We start from the raw sequence: 21,241 nt of genomic DNA on the forward strand, positions 1-21,241 counted from the left end.
ACATATATATATATATATATATATATATATATATATATATATCAGATTCAATAAAGAAAAACCCTGTAATTTCTAGTATCTGTCTCAAGGAATGATTTATTAACAACTTTAGAATCCAGTTGTTCTAAGTCAAGAAAACGTCAAGAAATAAAAGCACAGCCAGGAACTTGGCTATCACTTTCTTAAAGGGCCAGCCACTCCTAACATAGTTGAACCAAGAGATGAAAGGAAACAAAGTGCCGGACAGTGGTGGCGCACGCCTTTATTCCTAGCACTTGGGAGGCAGAGGCAGGCAGATTTCTGAGTTTGAGGCCAGCCTTGTCTACAGAGTGAATTCCAGGACAGCCAGGGGTATACAGAGAAACCCTGTCTTGAAAAACAAAAACAAACAAACAAACAAAAACAAAAAACAAAAGAAAGAAAGAAAGAAAGAAAGAAAGAAAGAAAGAAAGAAAGAAAGAAAAAAGAAAGGAAACAAAGTGTCTTTGTCTATCTTGGCTGCTAAAACAAAATCCCCTACAGCAGGGAGTTTATGAATAGAAAGTTTCTACTTCCAGGCCTAGAGGGTGAGAAGGCACAGGTGGAGGCACCGGCAGGTTTATTTTCTAGTGAAGGCTCATTCCCTGTTTCAAGCAGGGTGCCCTTTAATGCTTCCTCATGTGACCAAAGGGGACAGGTGACTTCTTCAAACATTTGTAAAAAGCCGGAGGTTTTATCCTTGAGGGAAGAGTTCACATGACAAATCTTTGTAAAGGCCACACTTTTATCACTATGGTATTGGAAATTAGCTTTCAGCATATAGTTTATGGGGGAGACCAGCATTTTACACAGCAGAGCATAAAGCTATGTCTGAAGAAAGACTCTAAAGAGCAAGAACCACCAAAGGCAAGAGGCTTTGGTGGTTCCAGATGCCTTCGGTCCAAGGGAACCACCTGCAGGGCATTGTAAAGTCCATTACTGATTACAGCTATTTACTGTGGTAAGAGGACAGGCCATGAGCAGGACACCGCATCTGGACAGGTAAAGAGATAAAGGTAAGCTAAGCTCCCTCATCCCAGCAGAATCAGGTCCTTGGGAACTTAGCCAAGGAAAGACCCACTCTCCCTGAGTAAAGCAGTCCAAAGATGAAAGCGTGATTCTGAGGACTGCTGGTACTTTTTAGCCCTGGCACTTGCTAGTCACCCTAACAGTTACCCTAAAAGTCACCCTAAGAGTCACGCTAAGAGAGGATTCGTGGTAAGAGTGCTGTTTGGTGGGTGCTTGGGATTGTATCACTAAATAATCCCCCTGACTGTGGTGGTGGTGGGGCCCTGGAACGTAAGAAAAACGGGAACCAAAGAAAGCTTTACAGAGGAGGAAAAGACATATGGGTGCAGGATACATTGCCCTTTAAGGGCCTCATCCCTTCTTCTTAGGCATCATTTTGTATTGCCAGACTTCTTGGACACTCCAGCCACCAAATAATTGCAGACATTAATTTTATTATAGCTTAGAACTAGCTCCCAGCTTAGCTCACCTAACTTAATTTACCCGACTAGTCTAGTCCTTGTCTGCCACGTGGGCCTTCACTTACCCACAACCGATTTCCTCCATGTCCACCGGTGAATCTTTGCTTGCCCAGGTATTCTTGTAGAGACTGTCTCTCAGCCAGGAAGTCCCGCCTTCCCTTTCTTATCAAGCTATTGGCCGTCAGCTCTTTATTAGACCAATCAGCAGGTGAGGGAGGAAGAGTGTTTACAAAATATGATGCAACACTGAATAAAAATACCAAAGTCTGGCCAATTGTCTTCAGGTACAGAATTAACAATTGAATAATACAAGACTAATCTTCACACAGTGCACTCCAACAATTATATCAGCAGTCTATCAGACCATCTACTTTCATGCCTCCTCCATTTTTCTTTCAGATAAAGGCAGGCATCCCAGGAATATCAAACACATATCAAGTTGCAATAAGAACAGGCACCTCCCTTCATATTGAGGCTGGATGAGGCAACACAGTAGGAGGAACAGGGTCCCCAAAGCAGCAGAAGAGTCTGAGACAACCACCGCTCCCACTGTTAGAAGACCACGGTACACAGCTATAATATGTGCAGAAGGCCATGGTCAGGCTCTCCGAGTGTCAGTTCAGTCTCTGTGAGCACCCAGGAGTCCTGGTTAGTTGATTCCATGAGTTTTCTCATGGTGTCCTTGACCACTCTAGCTCCTACAGAATCTTTCCTCCCCCTCTTACACAGGATTCCACAGCGTTTATCTTTGGGTCTGTGCATCTGCCCCTGTCAGTTGCTGGATGAAGGCTCTCTGATGATGATGATGTCAGGCTCCTGTCTACAAGTATTGCAGACAATCATTGGAAATTATTTCATTACCTTTTCCCTCCTTGTTCTTTGGTTCTATCATTGTCACAGGTCTCTGGGCTCTCCATCTCTGGTTCCTGGACCTCCAGGTAATGGGGTGGGCTCCCTCTTGTGGCATGGCTCTGAAACTGATCAGTCATTGGCTGGCCACTCCCACAATTTCTGTGCTACCTTTACCCCAGCACATATTCCAGAAAGGACAAATAGTAGGTCAAAGGTTTTGTGCCTGGGTTGGTGTCCCAACCCCTCCACTGGAAGTCTTGACCAGAGGGAGAGAGTACTGAGAGTGACAGCTGCAATTGAGGGGCATTTAGGGAGTTAGGTAGAAACCTAGTGCAGAGAAAACACCCAGGAATCTACGAGGGTGACCCTAGCTAAGACTCCTAGTATTGGAGAATATGGAGCCTAAATTGACCATCTCCTGCAACTAGAAACGTCATTTCTATACGTAAATATGATGAATGTGAGTACACTGTTGTCGTCTTCAGACACACCAGAAGAGGGCACCAGATCCCATTACAGATGGTTGTGAGCCACCATGTGGTTGCTCGGAATTGAACTCAGGACCTCTGGAAGAGCAGTCAGTGCTCTTAACCATTGAGTCATCTCTCCAGCCCCCGAAAGATCTATTTTTTAAAAGTAAAGTAAATAAATATTATTTTATAAAAGGAACTGTAAGATGTTGTGGGCTGAAGTGAGTCTTAAGATTCATGAACTGGAGGCTACTTCTGTTGTGGTATTTCTAACAAAATAGCACAAAAGGTATGCTTTTTAAGTTTTTAAGGGAACTATTCAAGGGGAAGGAAAGGGGGCCAAGAAGTGTTTGGGGCAACCTAGGAGGAGTACAGGGTGCCAGAGAGGTCATATAACACTACCCGCCTTAGAAACAGCAAGCTATGGTGGAGAGCACTGAGTGTTTATTATAGCCCAAAGTAGTTACCATGGAGGCCTGGTGAGCACAGCCTCAGATCTGCAGACATGAAGCTTCCAATAGAGAGCCATCACTGTAGGGTCAGGGAGGGAAGGAAGTTGGTGGAGAGAAGATACAGGTCCCAGGGAGAGCACAGGAAGAATACAGCTTTCCCTTAGGGCTGCCTGCCCCTCAGCTCTCTAGCCTCCTGGTATCCGTGCAGGGCAGTGGTTCTCAGCCTTCCTAATGCTGTGACCCTTTAATACAGTTCTTCATGTTGTGGTGATCCTCAACCAGAAAATTATTTTTGTTGTGACTTCATAACTAAGTTTGCTATTGTTATGGATGGTAACTATCTATATCTTCTGGAGGAACCCTATGACAGGGTCATTCCACCCCCAAAGGGGTCGTGACCCACATGTTGAGAACCACTGCTGTAGGGTTTAGACTTCAGATGCTTGCTTGTGATTGCTGTTCTTAGTTCCAGCCTTAGCTCTGCGGGTGTTCCCCTTGCCTGTGGCTGAGGGCTTTGGGAAGCTGGTTCCTCACTAACCTCAGAGGCTAAAGGCAGAAGTGACAGACTGGTGATCATGTCTGGGAACACTCTGGTCAGGACCCATGTCCTTAGGGATTGTAAGTGCAGGAGTCACTGTCTTTCCCCCAGCTGTAGCTCTTCAAGTCCCAATGTGCCTCTTTCTTTTTCTTCAGTCAATAAAATATTCTGAAATGTGTTGCTCACAGGTTTTTTCCCTTTGGATACTCGCTTTCTTTAGCTATAATTCACATATCATGCTGTTGATCTATCAAAGACAATTAAATGATTTCAGCTCTCAGTTGTGTAGCCATCTGCACCACTGATTTTAGAACATTTTGTTACCTGGAGGAAAGATAGCGTACCTAGTAAGAGTAACTTTTCATCTCACCTCACACTCCAGCTTAGCTGGTGTACGACATATGTCAGCACCTTGTTGACACGCATCAACCCACCCACCAGCTGGTGGGACGTCTGGTCCATTTCTGCTTTTCAGTTATTGGGAGTAACACGGCCACAAACACTGTGTGACTTACTTGTCTCATTGCTGAGATGATATATCTACCTGACCAGAGCAATGAGGGAAGAAAGGAGGGAGTTATTTTATACTGTAAAAACTATTTAATCTCATTCTGGGGTTTCTAGTCCACCTTTGACAATTCAGTTCCCAGATAAAAGACACACAACCTTTATATTTATATTAAGCCTAATTTTTTTTTTAATATATTAAGCCTAGAGCTGGGCAGATATTTACCCTCTAAGCTATTAGAATCTACTTCCCCATCAATAACCCTGACTCGTAATTGACCATGTTATCTGGGCTGCTCTTAAATCCAGTTGGCCAGCCCTCATGGCCATGTTTTCATGAATCACCCACCCCATGGTGTCTTCTCCTTCCTTTTCTCTTTCCTCCTCATCGTTGTGGTCTCTGCTCCAGCCCCAAGCCCATGAATGAAAATTCTACCTATCTCTCTTCTGTCCAGCTATTGGCTGTCAGCATCTTTACTCAAGCAGTGGTTTTTATAAAGGAACAAGGTACGGGCATATTCTCTCCTCCCTGGGGGCAACTACCCCTTGTGGGCCAGTATTTAGCATTATGATACATAGCAAAAGACCAACCCTAAACAATTTTGGGATGCAGTCCAAAGAAGCAAGAGACACAGAAGTAAGAACACAGAACAACTAGACACACGATGTCTGCACTCAGGAGGCGGAACCATAAATGTGTGTGCTTGGCTCAAGGTCTCCTTTTTAATCAGTTGAAGACCCTGGTCCATGAGTGGTTCAGCCTACACTGCGGTGGGGTTTCCTTCTTTCTCTGAGATCATCTAGATGACATCTGCAAGGGCTAGCCCAGAGACGTGTTCCCACAGGGTTTCTAAATCCCATTCAATTGGCCGTCAAGAGTAACCTTTCCAAACACTTGTGTGCATATGTTTGTGTGGCTCATTTGTCCTCGGTGTGTAGGTGGAAGTGGCTGTGCTGGGTTGTGGAGACTCTGTGTCCACCTTTTTGAGAGCCTGACTGAGGGAAAGAGCGTGAGCACCCCCAGGCACAGCAGTGTTGTAGAGCGTGAGCACCCCCAGGCAGTGTTGTAGAGCGTGAGCACCCCCAGGCAGTGTTGTAGAGCATGAGCACCCCCAGGCAGCATTGTAGAGTGTGAGCACCCCCAGGCACAGCAGCGTTGTAGAGCGTGAGCACCCCCAGGCACAGCAGCATTGTAGAGCGTGAGCACCCCCAGGCAGTGTTGTAGAAGCTTCCCCAGTCTCTACATTTCCAACAATTTTTCCTTTTTAAAATCACACTCATCTTGGTAACTTCTTGTGGTTTCTGATATTCTTGGCCATTTGCATATCTTCTTTGTGTGTATGCCTATTTAGATCCTTTGCTCAGACTTTAATTGGGTCATTTATTTATTTTTCATTCATTTGCTAAGGTTCTTTTTATCAGGGATATAATTTTCAAGTCTTCTCTTATCCTGTGGATTATCTTTTCTTCATGGTCTCTACATTTGATGATGTCCAACTAGGGATTTTGTTGGTTTTGTTTGTGCTTTTGGGTCATTTCTAAGGAACTATTGCCTAACTTAATATAAATATTTGCCATTTATGTTTTAAAGAACTATTTAACAGTTTTAGCTTCTACACTTAGATCTTTGGTTCCTCGTGATTTAACTTTTGTGTAGGTTGTGAGATAGAAGATTCACTCTATTCTTCTGCACATACGTCTCTAACACATTTGTTGAGAAATTATTTTTCCTTTTTGGAATATTTTGGTATCCTTGTCTAAAATCAACTGTCCATGAATGCAAGGCTTACTCACTATATTGTTAGTAGATTTAATGATAGTGGTGTAAATGGTCCCATATCACATTACACAACACATGAGATCTTTAGTTATTCATCAGACTAAAGAAACGGCAGTCAGACACCATCCTATTCTGGCTCATTTTGAAAATTAGAAGACAAACTCTCAGTAAGTGGTTGAGTAGTAATAATTTAATTTATACCTTAATTCAGACAAAATTACTATTGGGCATGAGTTCTGGATCTGAGCCTAGACAGAGCTTGGTGAGCGGGGGTGTTCCCTCTGATGTGACATCGGAGATTCTTCTCCAACACATTACCAATGTCTTACACTTTGATTTTCTGTCATTGAGGGAAAATCCTTGCAGCCATTTCTTCGTGACTTTGGGTAGACTTTCCGGTCACCTTCAGCCAGGTGCTGGGGTTAAGGAGCAAGCTTGTCCCGCTTGTGGTTGCCAGCTGCCATTTTAAGGTTCTGTATTCTACCCTCCTACACAGCTTCATTTCTAAAATAGCCAGAAGCTTTGGCAAGAAGCCACTGGTCGCAGTTTATCAAGCAGCAGCAGTCTGTTTCCCAGCTTTTGGCAAAGTCAGTAATTTGGTTTGTCTCTGGGATGGAAATTTTATGGAGGATGCTCAAACAGAGGTACCCTAGGGGCACACGAAGTTTAAGGAGCTGGCAAATTTATCTTAGTTTATTATGTTTCTCCAGAATTCACTGTGAGACAGATAAAGATGAGCATTTTGCCTTAAGCCCTCAGAATAAGCAAGAACAGTAATCTGTTAGATGCAGATTGTATGTGGCTACGTCTACGATCGTAATATAATGAGCCTTTGCAGTCTCTGAAGTCCCCTGCCTCAGAACCTAGGGAGACCGTCAGAAATCCATGTTCCCGGGTCTCTACTGTATCAGAAATCTGGGCAAATGGATGTCAGGTTTTGCATTTTAAGACCCCTTTCGTGGGTCTCCCATACACCGAGATTGAGAGCCGCCTCCTGGGGAGTTTTACTAAGAGGAAGCACTTGCATCCCAAGCACCAGAAAAGCACAGATCTAGAATTAGATTTCAATTTCTACTCCTTTAAAATAAGTGCAAGTCTCCCACCCTGAGGCTGGGGTAGGGAGAGAGCAGTAAGCAACGGATAAACAGATGGGACCCAGCATCGAGCACAATACAGGAACCACTTCATTTATTGAACATGAATAATGATTCCTCGTTCACAGGGCTACTGTGAGGATTAGAGGGACAACACACGAAGGCTCTAACGCCGTCTGACACAGACAGTGTGAGCATTATTTATGGCCCAGCACCAGCTGTCTCTTCCTCCTGTTCCTTTCGTTAGCCATGTCTGTTACATTCTTAACTCACGACTCACGCAATCAGCTAAGTGCTTACTGACTAGCCTGGCCTATATGCTGAGTTCTGATAGCAAGCTAAAAAAAAAAAAATGAGAACAGCCAGGGACCATTGCCAGATGTAATCTTTCCGGTCAAGAGGATACCCCAAACGGTCAGCCACAAACCCAGTGTTTCAGTTGTGTGAATTTAACTTACATTTCTTAGTTCTAAAACATACCAAAGTATGAAAATACAGAAAGGGGCAAAGTAAAATGCATTTCCCTCCATTATCCAGAAGTATAGCCTGTGCAAAAAAAAAAAAAAGAAAGGCTGGTCACTTTCAGCAAAGCAGGTGCAGTCATATAGAGGCCAGAACCTGCTAGGCTCAGTAGGGCCATGGCTTGGATTCAAAGCTCAGTGGGCACCATCTTGACATTCCTAGTCATTTTATCTTTGAATTTGAGTTATACAAGTGAAATTCAAGGGCCCTGAGTACAGCTTCCTGCTGTGAGCCAAGCCCTGGGTGGTTGGCTAGCTTAGGCCAGTAAGGGAGACAGCTGCCCTCTCTGGCTGGTTCCTCATCCCCACATCTCATGTGGCATCTGGCCGGCTTCTCCCAGCTCTCTTGGCAGTTTCTCTCCTTGCTCCCTGGGCCTTTTTCTCTTTACAAATCAGGTACTTGTTGTGTGTCATGAATTCCCAGCTTGTCCTCCTCTTGCTCTTTAGTGAGGTAATTTATTTAAAGTTCTGTGTTTCTTGGCATTTGTTATGGGAGACAGTTGCTCAGTCTAATATATGGTGACAGGAGAAAGAAATCTTTGTGTAACCTTCAAGTGAATAATCTTACTTTTAGGAATTTATCCTAAGAGAACAATTAGGAATAGAATTATTAATCAAAAGGAACATTATTCCAGTAACATTTAGCATTAGAAAGTAGAAACAAATATCCAGTTAAAGGGGACTTGTTAAATGATGACCCATTCATACAACCAGCAGATGTGTAAAAAAATAATATGGCCAAGTGTAGAAAAGTTGCCATCAATGTGTTAAGTGAAAATTTCAAGCTACAAAGCTATTTTAAAATCTCATTTTTAACACAGTAACACATGCATCCTTACAGGAAAAGATAGCTTTACCAGGTGGAACTTCAGGTTACCTTTTGCTTTTAGCTGCCCTTTCTTTGACATCCTGGGATTGCTTGTTACAGTTGCCATTTGCAAGCCTCTGGTGCGATTCTCTCTTTGCCTCCCCAGGTGTACTGGAAGATGGACTGTCCTCTAACGGTGTGCTCCGACCTGCAGCCCCAGGGGGAATAGCCAACCCAGAGAAGAAGATGAACTGTGGGACACAGTGTCCCAACTCACAGAGCCTCAGCTCAGGCACTCTGACCCAGAAACAGAATGGCCTCTGGACCACAGAGGTAGGGTCAAAGCTACATCACCTGGGGATGGAGAACAGGGGTGGAGCTTACAAATCGAGACCACCAACACTGGGTCCAGGGAAAGAGGACCTTGGGAGTAGAGGTTTTCCACCTCTCCATGTAAAAAATTACTGCAAACCTCATTTTAATCCTTTCCCTGTGAGCTGTTGAGTTTTATTTAACTCATAGAAATGAATCCTTGAGAGTTACCCTCTGGAAGAAGTGTGTTTGTTGAGAGGTACAACTTTGTCCAAAGATCTTCTTGTCTTAGGCAGTGAAGCCAATGGTAGGAAACAAACGTGGCGTTGTACCTCACACCCGTCAACCAGCTGGTCAGTGCCAGGGTCTCCAAGGATGATTCTTGTAAAATATCACATACCAGAATCACCGAACTCTTGCTGTTGGAAAGAAGGCTGGCTACAGTCCCTGGAAATGGCTGGCATCCTTTGATTTCTTACTTCCCAGAACTATTGTTTGGAGGTGTTCCTCCTGCTGTGCCTGGCTCCTCCATGTGGTGAGGATGGGGAGTGGGGCGGGGGGCTACAGCCCAGAACAAAAGCTCTGAGCAGGTAGAGACTCTGTGCAATCTCTTCCTCTTCCTCCTCCTCTCCTTCTTCCTCTTCCTCCATTCATCCTCCCATTTCCTTATCTTCCCATTTCCTTGAAACTTCCAAATCTACTGGCCTCACCTCCCAGTTCTGGCCGCCTTCTTCCTGAGGGCACAGCTTCCTACCTAGTGATAAGAGTCTTTCTTTCTTTCTTTCTTTCTTTCTTTCTTTCTTTCTTTCTTTCTTTCTTTCTTTCCTCCAAAGATTTACATGGTAATTTATTTCCAAAAGCATTTTTTTCTGAGTTGATATATCACAAAAGCATTGTTTTGTGTCCATAAAGATAAGGATCAAGTTTTTCTGGTATAGCAAAGACATCATAAACAATGTACATCTATCTTAAATATCACACAATCCATGGGAAGAATGAAAATGAGCTAAACCCTGATGTGACAAATTTGATTCCACTTCACTGTGTAACAAAGCTTATCATTTGCAAGAATTTTGTGGTGGAGTTCCTGTTCACGTCATTAAGTTGCTTTCAGTGGCTTTGATCAGCAAACCGGTTGCAAATTTTATCTCCAAAATTCACTACCTGAGGAGACTTGTAGAGTCAATCTTTCAGAACCCCAAGTTTCTTAAACATATAGTGGAAATAAAATAATATCCAAAGGAGCAGACAGATGGGCCTCCTCTTATAGATGAAGATACAGATAACAATGGGAAGGAGGAGCAAACAGGATAGCTGAGCCACAACACACGGCCTTATTAAACGGAATGCTAACGGAGCCCTAACACTAGCTGGGGTCGAGATGGAAGGGTCTTGTATTGTCTACTTTGTGGATCAGCTGACTTTCAGGAGACCCAGTCATCATTGACAGAATGCGAGGCAGTCTGGGCTCCACAGAGCCATGTTCAAAGGTTGAGTGTTCTAGTGGAGGTCCAGATGCCTGTCCCCAGTCCTTCTCTCCATACTTGAGACACAGAGTGTGTTATGACGGAGAGATGGCAGAGTTACCTGGGAAACGGCTTGATCTCCATACTTGTTTTCCTTATGCCACATTCTGCCCTCCTCACCCATCACTTCAAAGTAGTGTCTTACACTTAGCAGGGTGCTAGCTATTAGGCCCTCTAGGCTTTGAAATTCTCTCAACAGCATCATGACCATTTTATAGGCAAGGGAACTAAGGTGTATGTTGTATGGCACAGATAGTACCATATACGTGATGGAGATGAATCCAGTGGATCAGAGTATCATAACTCAGGGCATGGGGCTGCAGCTCAGTTGGTAGAGTGTTTTCCTAGCAGTGCAAACCCTTGGACTCAATTCCCACTGAGCAATCGGAGTACTGAGAAGATGGAAGTAGGAGGGTCAAAGTTCAAAGCTATCCTCAGCTGCATTTTTACAATGATGAGAAATCAACACGTACACTTTGAATATCACAATTCTAATGTCAAGTTGGAACCTCTTCCTGGGTGTGCAACCTTCTTTCACATTGCCGGGCAACGACAGTGGATAGAGCATTGACTTCCGGTCAGCCTGGCGATCACCAAGGCACCAGCTGATCGCCCACAGTGAACCGTGGCAGTGCTACATACATTTTCAGCTTGCATTGGGTTTCTTGGGATATGAGCCACGATGCTAACATTTTACAGCATTTCCCCTGTGCACCAGCTTCTGGATGATGTGTCTTCTCCCGGAGGCACTTTTGGAAAAACATACAGCCTCATCCACATACCTCTTGCAGTTTTCAGATTCAGATTTACCAGAAAACTTTGTGGGTTAAAGGCAATCCTTTCTGGGCCTTGAGATTCTCCTCGTTAATTCTTATGAGCACTCTTAAAATCCTCTGAGTGGTGCTCAGATGCCAGGCACACCTTGAGTGCCAAAGACCGGGGTGTGGGAAAGGCAGAGGTACTGTTTCCTCTGAGAGCCAGTGGCCATCCCGGGTGAGAGGGAGATTCAGATGATATGATAAAAACATTGTTGCAGCTAGAGTCAGATGATTTGATAAATAACATTGTTGCAGACTTACTGACGCTCTGAGGTACCCGGGAAATCATTAGTGGGCATAACTGTTAGCACAGATGCGCCCTCCAAAGCTCAAATTCCTTTCTGAAGGATGATGAGGACTCTAATGATGGCGAGCAACAGTATTTAGTGTTTTGAGTTCTCTGTGCGTTATAGCCCACCAAACAAACGTATCTCTGTTTCTTCAGTTCCTTCTGGCCTCTGCTTTCTGGCTAGCATCAATAGGTGCTAATGGGCAAAATGATTGCACTAACAATGATCTTGCAGAAACTGGAACTGTCTGTCTCAGTAGGGAGCTCTTTATGTACCCTGCCTTCCTTGATTGTTTGGGACCATACTGACCTCACATCACTTAATAAATCATTGGCTGATTCTCCTTCGCCCAGATCCCCACCTGTGCTCCACAAACAACCCAAGGGGAGCCTCTGCTGCTTTCTGTTAATTAGGGCAGTCTAGGAACTGTAAGCTGGCTTCAAACCTTTGATAAGCTATTTCTTCAGGCTTAGATCTCACCTCCTCCAATAAAAGTCAAAATAGACAGAAGTCTCTTAAGGCCAGCTCAGCAGGTAAGGGTGCTTACTGCCAAGCATGAGTTTGATATCAGGAACCTATGTAGTAGAAAGAAAAAGCCAGTTCCTGAAAGTTCTCCTCTGATCCACACAGGTATTTTATGGCACACACACAAAGTAAAATAAAAGTCTCAGCTGGGGCTGGAGAGATGGCTCAGCGGTTAAGAGCACTTGTTGAGCTTGCAGAAGACCACGTTCAGTTACCAGGATCCACCAGGTTCACACTGTGGGATCCACAGAGATCCCTGTGCTCACAGATGAACACTAGGGGAGGCAGGAACATTAAATACACAGGGTTGTTTCTTCAAAGGAGAGATGTCCAACCTGTTTTCTGTCCACACGGTTGGGAATGGATGTGGTTAATAGCCTTTGTGGTATCCATGTGGCTGAGATCACACTGGACCCTACCCCAGTCCCTTAACTTGAGCTTGTTTTCTCAGTGACTCTATAGAGCCCATCTTTACGGAGGGTGCCACATGTACTTTACAAAGAGTTTTGGTGTAGTCATGATCTAAGGTTTGTTGTGCACACGGGATTGAATTAATTATCACCAGGAAACTTTTTGCCAAATTAGGATGTTCATATTTAATATGCCTACAATAAGCTACTTGGGGGTCAGACTCCCAAAGTGTGAACCAACACCGGCTACTGAGTTGTACTGAACTGAACTGCCTTCTTGCATGGGTGCTTGCAGAGTTCCCCTCCCCCCTAAACCATCTATTAACTCTAATTCCAGGGAATCCGACACTCTCTTTGGACCTCTGCAGGGGCATGCACATAATGCAGAAGCAGAACCCTCATACCTGTGAGATAAAAATAAACAAATCTAAGCAAAACAAAACAAAAACCCCTCAGGTGTCAGTCAGCGGTAGAAACATCCATGTGAACGCAGCTCTTGGCAGACAAAGCACTGAGCGTGTAGCTGGCTGCCCGCGGGGCTTTCATGTCTCCAAAGCTGCACATTCTCGAGTTGCTTTATTGTTCTTGGCAAACTGACCAGACACTAAAGGAATTACCCATTGTCTGGGTTAACTCTCAGCTAAGGGACTTCCTCTAAAAGTTTCAGTCCCAGTGTCTAGCCAACAATGGTTGGCAATGTGTAGCCCCGTGTAGGAAGGAGGGTGAAACCCCATGGACTTCAAAGGATAGGGGCGGAGTGGAATTTCTCTCTGACAGTGGTAATGTGAGAGATATCAAGGAAGAGCCAGGGAAGCAAAGGCGCCTCTTAGGAAAACAGAAGATGCTAAATGGAGGGAGAGGACAGAAGGAACCACTGGGGGGAAGCAGAGGGAAGGCTGTTGGTAGGGCTCTTGGGAGCCCTTAGCAGCCCACGCCTGGGGAAAAGGAAGGGATCTGTTAGAGGTGGAACAGATTTCTGTAGAGACTTGGCCTGCAGCAAATCCAGTTCAGTTAAAAAAAAATGCTCCGGCCACCAGTCCTCCTTATTCGTTATAGTCTTTCCTCAACATCCCATCCTACTATGTGCTAATAACTGCGTGCTGGTTGGATGAAACAAGCCTAGCAGCTCACTAAGATTAAAAGGGGGCTTTCCCCCCCACCCTCGCCCCCCCCCTCGTTCCCGCCCCCGCCCTTGGCATGAGTCGTGTTCCAGCAAAGTCATAGTATCAGCGCAGCTCTGCTACCTTCCCTGTGAGCATCTCTCCCTGAGGCTCACGGGAAAATGTAACATGTCCTTGTGACACTTGTTGAAATCCAGTAGCTTAAGTCAGAGCGTTTCTGATCCTGTTGTGGAAAGCTAACAGCTGGCCTGTGGGATTGCTGAGATTGACTGTTCCCTGGTTAACCCCAGGTTAATGCTCTAAAATTCATGGAATCTGGGAACTAAAGGTTTCTTAGTGCCTGCCTTCCTTTAATGGAGAGAAAAAGAAATCCAAGGCCTTCTGTTGTAATTCTTCGCGTTTAATCCCTGATAAGGAGAGGAGGAGTAAACAAACATGCCTGGCTTATACCATACATGACTTTAAGTATCCTTCCCCATCTGGGAGAATGGAGGCCCATGAGCTGAGTGTTCATCCAACCGGACACAGTGAGCTATGCTGCGGCTATATTGAAATTTAAACTTCTGTTTGTCTGCTTCCCGAGACCATGCTCTCTCCTTTCACTAGCTGAATCATAATGCCGGAGAAGTTAATGTGAACTTCATCAGAGTTCATCAGGATGTGGGGCCTGGATCCATTATCTTTATTTTGGCTGATAACCTGCAGGACATTGTCCTTGGCAAAGTGCATCGGCCTGCGTGACTACAGATGCCTTATTGTACAGACAAACACAGTAAGACCAGGATGTTGCAGTGCTGATGTAAGAAACAATCAATGCTTTACATAATTGAAAGCCAATGGGAAAGTCTAGAGCATTTAGGCAGGGCAGACAGGTTCTGCACCTGGGGGCTCTCTCTCCCTCTTTTTCCGCTCCCTCCTCCCCCTTTATCAACCTCTCCTTTTGGAGACAAAATCTTATGCGCTCAAAATGGCCTTGAAATCATTACGCCAATGATAACCGTAAACTCCTGTTCCTCCTGTCTCCACCTCCGAGGTGCAGGGATTACAGGTGTGTGTCACTGCGCCCTGCTTTTCTTTCTGAAAGGCAAGCCGCACTTCTCCGTTTTCACATTATTTATTGGATGTCTATGACATGACAGGCATGGAATTAGACTCTAGGCTGAACAAAAATAGTCCAGAGCTCTATCTTCTTCAACTTAAAATCTGATTAAAAGTAGAAAATAAATGGATGAGTACACAGTTCAAGCTGTGGTTAACGGATGCACAGGAAGTAAAAAGTCTGGACAGGAAGTAGAAGGTCTGAACAGGAAGCGGGTGTTCCTGAGAGGAATGATAACAGAGGCATGTTGGTATGTGCTTAGAAACATCCCATGAACAATTGCTAAGCGTGACTTCCTATGGGAAGGCACTAAAGGCCAGAGCATGCTATCGTGATACCCTTCTCTAAACTCTCTTTTGAGCCACACTTGAAGCAAGTTTTATTACATTTTGGCCAGGTCAATGGGTACCACCTGGGTCCATGCCTGGATTCCCAGAGAATGAATGCCCCCTCTTCTCTACTTATTTTTGTTTTATCTTTTGAAACGTAACCTCTCTATGTAGTCCTTGCTCTGTAGCCGAGGCTGGATCTGAACTCTCAACTCTCCTCCTCATCTTCCCAGGGGCTGATATTACAACATGCACCCTATCAACTTGGCTTATCAGAAAATTTACATATTTATAAATGTATTAATTTATATGTATTATATTGTATTATTTTATTATAATAATATAATTATCACATATTTAATTATATAAATATATTTGTTAAAACACACATACACACATACATTAATTGCATTATTTTATTATAATAATATAATTATCACATATTTTAATTATATAAATATATTTATTAAAACAAACACACACACATATATATATTTGTTGTTGTTGTTTTTGAGACAGGGTCTCACTGTATACCAAGCTAGCCTCAAACTCATAGTGATCCACCTGCCTCCCCTCCCAAGTGCTGGAGTTAACAAGGATGTGGTACATACCACACCCATTTTTTTAAAAAAAAACCTATAATCATATATTGCTTTTTTTCACCTTTTCTTTGTAGACAAGATCTCTTGTAGTCAAATTTGGCTTCAAACTCTCTATAAATTGGGAGCTGTCCTTGAATTTCTGGTCCTCTTGCCTTAACTTCCCAAGTACTGAGATATGTATAGGTGTGTGCTATCACCTCAAGATCATGCATTACTTTTATATTTAAAAATACTAATACTACAGAAAAAGAAACAAACCATATCTAACAAACCATAATTTCAGTCAGCTTTTCTTCTCTGTATCATCCACAAAGAACTGTGAAAAAGTTTATATAGTCCTTTGCTAGATACAGGCATATTTGTTGAGTCCAAGCTGAACCAAGAACACTTCTATTTCCATTTGGGGTGAAAAGGAGAAAAAGGCTGAGCAAATTTTGCTGCAATCTGGAATCTAGGTCTCTATGAAGCCTCCAATCTGTTCTTACCTCCACAGGGAGTGAGCTGGATTGTTGACTTCTGAACCCCAAGAGAGACAAGTCCATCTGGGTTGGAGGCTGCCAGGAAGTTATCGCAGTCTATCTGGCTACCCTTGAGAATGACAGCCAGAAAATGACTCTTAATTAAAGAGGCCATATCAAGGGGACCCAAAGCTGTGACTCACAGGGTTCTAGACCTACAGAAATAAAAATGGCACAAAAATTAAAATGTGTTGTCAGATTGCGTGAGAAACAGGAGGTGGCCCATTAATAAGAGTCAATGGTGACAGAGCTCACAAAGCAAGAATATTAGAAGTGAAGGAAGGATTGAATTAACAGGTAACTGTGGAAGAAAAAGGTGTCAAATAGGTTTTTCTCATCATCAAACAGAACTGTGAGATTTTTGTTTTTAAAGCCAGTAATTGCAATTCAGACGCTTATTTTTCCTTGCCATTAAAATGGGGTAGGATATTAAGTGCAAACATTTGGCTAGCTGGAAACCACGCCAGAGAGGAGTATCTTTATCCGTACAAAGTAAGAGACAATGAAGTTTAACTACTCTGCATCTCTCTGTAGTTTTATCATAAAAGAGAAAAGTGACTTATATCTCTGAGTCTCTACAGAAAACATCTGACTTGGAAGCTTCCCCTTTCCCTCTCATTTAGGCTTTGAATTTGTATCAATTACCCTTCTCATTGCTGATACAAAATATCTGACAAAGGCAACTTAGAAAAAGGAGGGTTAATTTGGGCGCATAGTTTGAAGGGATTATTCTAGTGTTAAGGATGCAACTTGCAATGGTGGTGAAGGTGGAGAGGCAGAAGCATCCGATGGCTGGTCATACTGTGTGTGCAGTCTGTAAGCAGGGAACAGACAGGATGTAGGCCTGAGCTCTAAAATCTTAAGTCTTCCCCCAGTAACACACCTCCTCCCAGGAGGCTGTACTTCTTAAAAGTTCAAGAACATTCCAGAACGGCACTACCAGCTGGGGACTAAAACATTGAGCCTGTGGGGACATTTCACATTCAAACAAACCAGAATCTAAAGCTTTATAGTTGTAACTAGATTGTAGTAGTTACCAACCTGAGTGTCCTCACAGGTATAAATGGTACCTTTGGGTTGATGTCTCAGATTCCTTTTTGGGGGCTGGGAGGGCTGGTGAGATGGCTCAGTGGGTAAAGGCGCTGGTTCTCAAGGTTAATCTGACTTTGCATTCCCAGAACCCCCTACGGTGGAAGGAGGGAACTCATTTCTACAAGCTGTCCCCTGACCGCTACCTGTGTGTTGTATCATGGATATCCTCCCTTGACCCCCCTACAACAAACAAACAAACAAATAAATAAATGTAAGGCAAAGGTGGAGAGAAAGTGGTCAGTTCTAATTGGTTTGCAAAATTTAATGCTGTAATTATTTGAAAATGGATTTGCCCATGGCTGGGAACTCCCTATGGTCATCATTGGAATCAAAACTCCAGTGTGTCCATTATACACAAACCCATATCTTTTAGAATTATTTTTGCTACTTAGTAGCTGCCTCAATAGACATCAATATCAGTAGAGTACAGTAACAATTGCTGTTTGACATACATTTTCAAGTGAAATTAATTACAACAGCTACCATTGGAATGGCTGATCTGCTAGGACCCGAGTTGGTTTCCAGACTGTGAAACTTCTCATTTTAAACTGGGTCATGGGCAAACTAGAAGTTGGTCCTCTTATTGTAAGTGACATATTTAAGCTTCTCAAACATCTGGGAAGCAGGTATTAACTTTCTTATTTCTCAGGTAAAGGACTGAAGCCCAAGCTAAAATGACACATTGTGACAAGCCTTGTGCTAAGATCCGGGTTGTTCAGCCCTATGCTTTGTGTTCTGTGTGTCTAATGTATAGACTGACTGTGCATTCATCTGAGAAGTGGCTGCACGGTATTCACAGTTACTGTCATGTCCACTCAAGAGCTGTTGTGAGAACAGCCAGTTTGTAGCCTTTGGCTCTTAGAAACTAGCTATCATTCAAATCCTGAAGTTTGGCTTCGAATTTTAAAACTTAAAAATAGACTGAAATGAGAGCCAATAGGATAGCTTAGTGGGTCAAAGCTTGCTGTGCAAGGATGGATGGGGACCTGAGATTAGATCCCAGAACTCATGTCAAAGATCGGTATGGCAGCCTGTACTTGTAACTTTAGGGCTCGGGGTAGGAAGAGCAGACAGAGACAAATGGAATCTCAGGGCTTTTTGTTCAAACAGTTTAAGTGATATGTCCTAGCTTTTGTGAAATGACTTGTCTAAAAAAGAGAAGATAGAAACCAATAGAGAAAGACACATAAAGTTGACCTCTGTCTCACATACACACACACACACTCACAGACTCACATGCACCCACCCACACACAAACACACACAGACACACACAGTCACAGACACACATACACAGTCACAGACACACACACACAGTCACAGACACACACACAAACACACATAGATACACACACACTAACACACAGAGAGATACACACACATATAAACACAGACAAACACACACACACACGACTGAAATTGAAAAGGGCATTTACTTTCTGTGGGTAATCTGCAATCAACCTTTGTGAATTACCTCAATAAACATCTCTAAAGGAAATCATTTTTGCCCCTTGGGAAGCTGACATCTCACTGTTGAAAGTGCTCTTACTTCCACCAATCTGAGAGAAACACTTATGTTTGGCTCATTTGAAATAGGGCCTCTGTGTCCTTATTCTCTGATGATTTTTAAAAGTTTTTATGTAACAATAACCCCACGAAAGTCAGATAGAAATGGCCTTACCATCGCCGGGCCTTTCTTTGGGACACATTCTCAGTGTTTTTGTTTCCTGCACACAGCTGTGTGTGGTTAGCAGTTGTGTTCACTGTCAAGTGGAGGATGGAGCAAGTTCTTAAGACAATGATGTTTTGAGAATAGATGGGTAGATAGATGATAGATAGATGGATAGGTAGATGATAGATAGATGGATAGGTAGATGATAGACAGAGGGAGGTAGATAGACGATAGATATATAGTTAATAGGTAGATAGATAATAACCAGACATGTGCAGGAAACAGAGCTTTCTGCTTCTGGGAAAAAATAAACCCATAAAAATCTGTACTAGTTCTTGTACTAGTTCAGGCTTGAAAGACATGAACTAAGACAGAACGCTAAGCTATATTGATTACCATTGTTAAAGTAAGGGTACATCAGTGGGGCATCATCCATTCATCCATCCACCCATCCACCCACTCATCCATCCACCCATCCATCCACCCATGCATCCACTGATCCATACACCCACCTGTCCATCCATCTACCCACCATCCATCTATCCATCCATCTATCCATCCACCCATCCATCTACCCATCCATCCACTGATCCATACATCCACCTGTCTGTCCATCTACCCACCATCCATCTATCTATCCACCTATCCATCTATCCATCCATTCATCCACCCATTCATCCATCCATCCACCCACCCACCCATCCACCCACCCAGCATCCATCCATCCATCCATCCATCCATCCATCCATCCATCGATTTATTCAGCCAAAGTTAAACTGGGACCTTGTTCTGTGCTAAGTTCTGGAACTTTACAAAGGAACTGAAGCTGAGCTTGAACACTGAGATTACCAATAATCTATTGTCTTAAGTCTGGCTCCCTAGAAGCATACCCCAAGATGATGATTCTTCCTCAAGAAGTTGAGTGAGGAACGAGGTCAGATCAAAGTTTCAAGGTCCGTAAGTCTGCAGGAGCTGTTGAGCAGATGTGCAGCCTCGCTTTGATTCTGCTAGGATCTGTGAACTGTAGGTGGCATTGTATTCTCCTCCGAGCCAAGAAGGCTAGAATGTTTGTATCCCTGAGAATAAGGCACTTCTAGAGTAGCTGACACAAATCAGGTGAAGATATGCATAAACACATACATACACATGCACATGCACACACATGTGTTGCAAAAACAAAACAGAACAAAAAACAGGTGCAGCCCTAACTCAGCAATGAGATGTTTTGCTTTGCTGCTGGGTGCCTGGATGCTATTCGTGGAGGTGAAGTGCACGGGCACCAGGCTACAGGCACCAGGCTACGGGCACCAGGGTACGGGCACCAGGCTACAGGCACCAGGCTACGGGCACCAGGGTACGGGCACCAGGCTACAGGCAGCAGGCTACGGGCACCAGGCTATGGGCATCAGGCTACAGGCATCAGGCTACGGGCACCAGGCTACGTTCTTTTCTCTCCCTTTTGGGGCGCCAAGCTTGTGGGATGCCAACAAGTTGTTCAGTGGAGACAAGACACAGCCTAAGATAGGGGTCCCAGCCTGAGTTTCTCCAGATGAGAAATGGTGTGGGCTGGGATAGAGACTGCGGTTCTCGAACTCCTGGGCGCGCAGGCGTTGCTGGGAACTGCCAAGAATTAAGAATGGAAGCAGGGGGGCGGGAGTCGTGGGCCTGAGATGAGCCAGGGCGAGGGCAGAGGAATCCAGCTTAGCTCAGAGTGAGTGTCAAGAGGGCAGAGAGGCCTTCTGTGAGAGACGTAGGCGCCACTCTATACAATGAAGGCACCCCGTCATGGTGGTCTTTGATGAAGGAAACAGTCCTTGCTTGTCCAAACTATGTATGACAGAAAAGGATGCATACGACTTACTCAAGGTGAACCAGAGGTTAAATACTTTCTGCAGGAAGGGATGCCTGGGAAGGGAAGTTTATTGGTTAATCTCTCGGGTCCCATCTAGATACTCTGGGTTTCTATGCTATGTGACCAGTTGTCATGGTCTTCTTATTGGGGTGTCGTGGTCATGTGCTCTAAGACAGGAGTCTGGTAGGGAGCTAGTGAACTCCTGCCATTCTCAATTAAGAGTTCGGGGCATGAACTTTTGCTACTACCTTATTATGTTCTCCTGTCTAGTGGCATGATCCACTGCCCCACAGGGAGATGTGTGACCCCTCTGAGAAGGGATCCAGAGGAGTCAGCAGCACACAGCATCCAGGTTTCATGCTGTGAGAGACCTATATATCATTTACAGATGAACACAAAGAGTGGCTTGTTTTGTCTGCAGCAGCAGCAAGAGTCCACCATTTCTTGTATGCACTTCCAATGACGTGGTTGGCTTGTGTTGAAGAGCCACATGGTATGAGAAAATAGGTAACTAATAACATCAAACCACACCCAGAGAAGGGGAGA

General features: G+C 44.0%; 1 protein-coding gene across 1 annotated transcript in view; it reads left to right on the forward strand.

Moving 5' to 3' along the window:
• The window catches only part of Baalc (BAALC binder of MAP3K1 and KLF4), a 68,802-nt gene that overhangs the window by 44,615 nt on the left and 2,946 nt on the right, over positions 1-21,241 (forward strand). The window contains exon 2 of the mRNA XM_028768154.1: positions 8,697-8,863. Within this exon, the coding sequence (XP_028623987.1) occupies positions 8,697-8,863 (167 nt within the window). The remainder of the gene's footprint in view (positions 1-8,696; positions 8,864-21,241) is intronic.

Source organism: Grammomys surdaster, unplaced genomic scaffold (assembly GCF_004785775.1).
Source record: "Grammomys surdaster isolate TR1022 unplaced genomic scaffold, NIH_TR_1.0 63, whole genome shotgun sequence".
Classification (NCBI taxonomy): Eukaryota; Metazoa; Chordata; class Mammalia; order Rodentia; family Muridae; genus Grammomys; species Grammomys surdaster.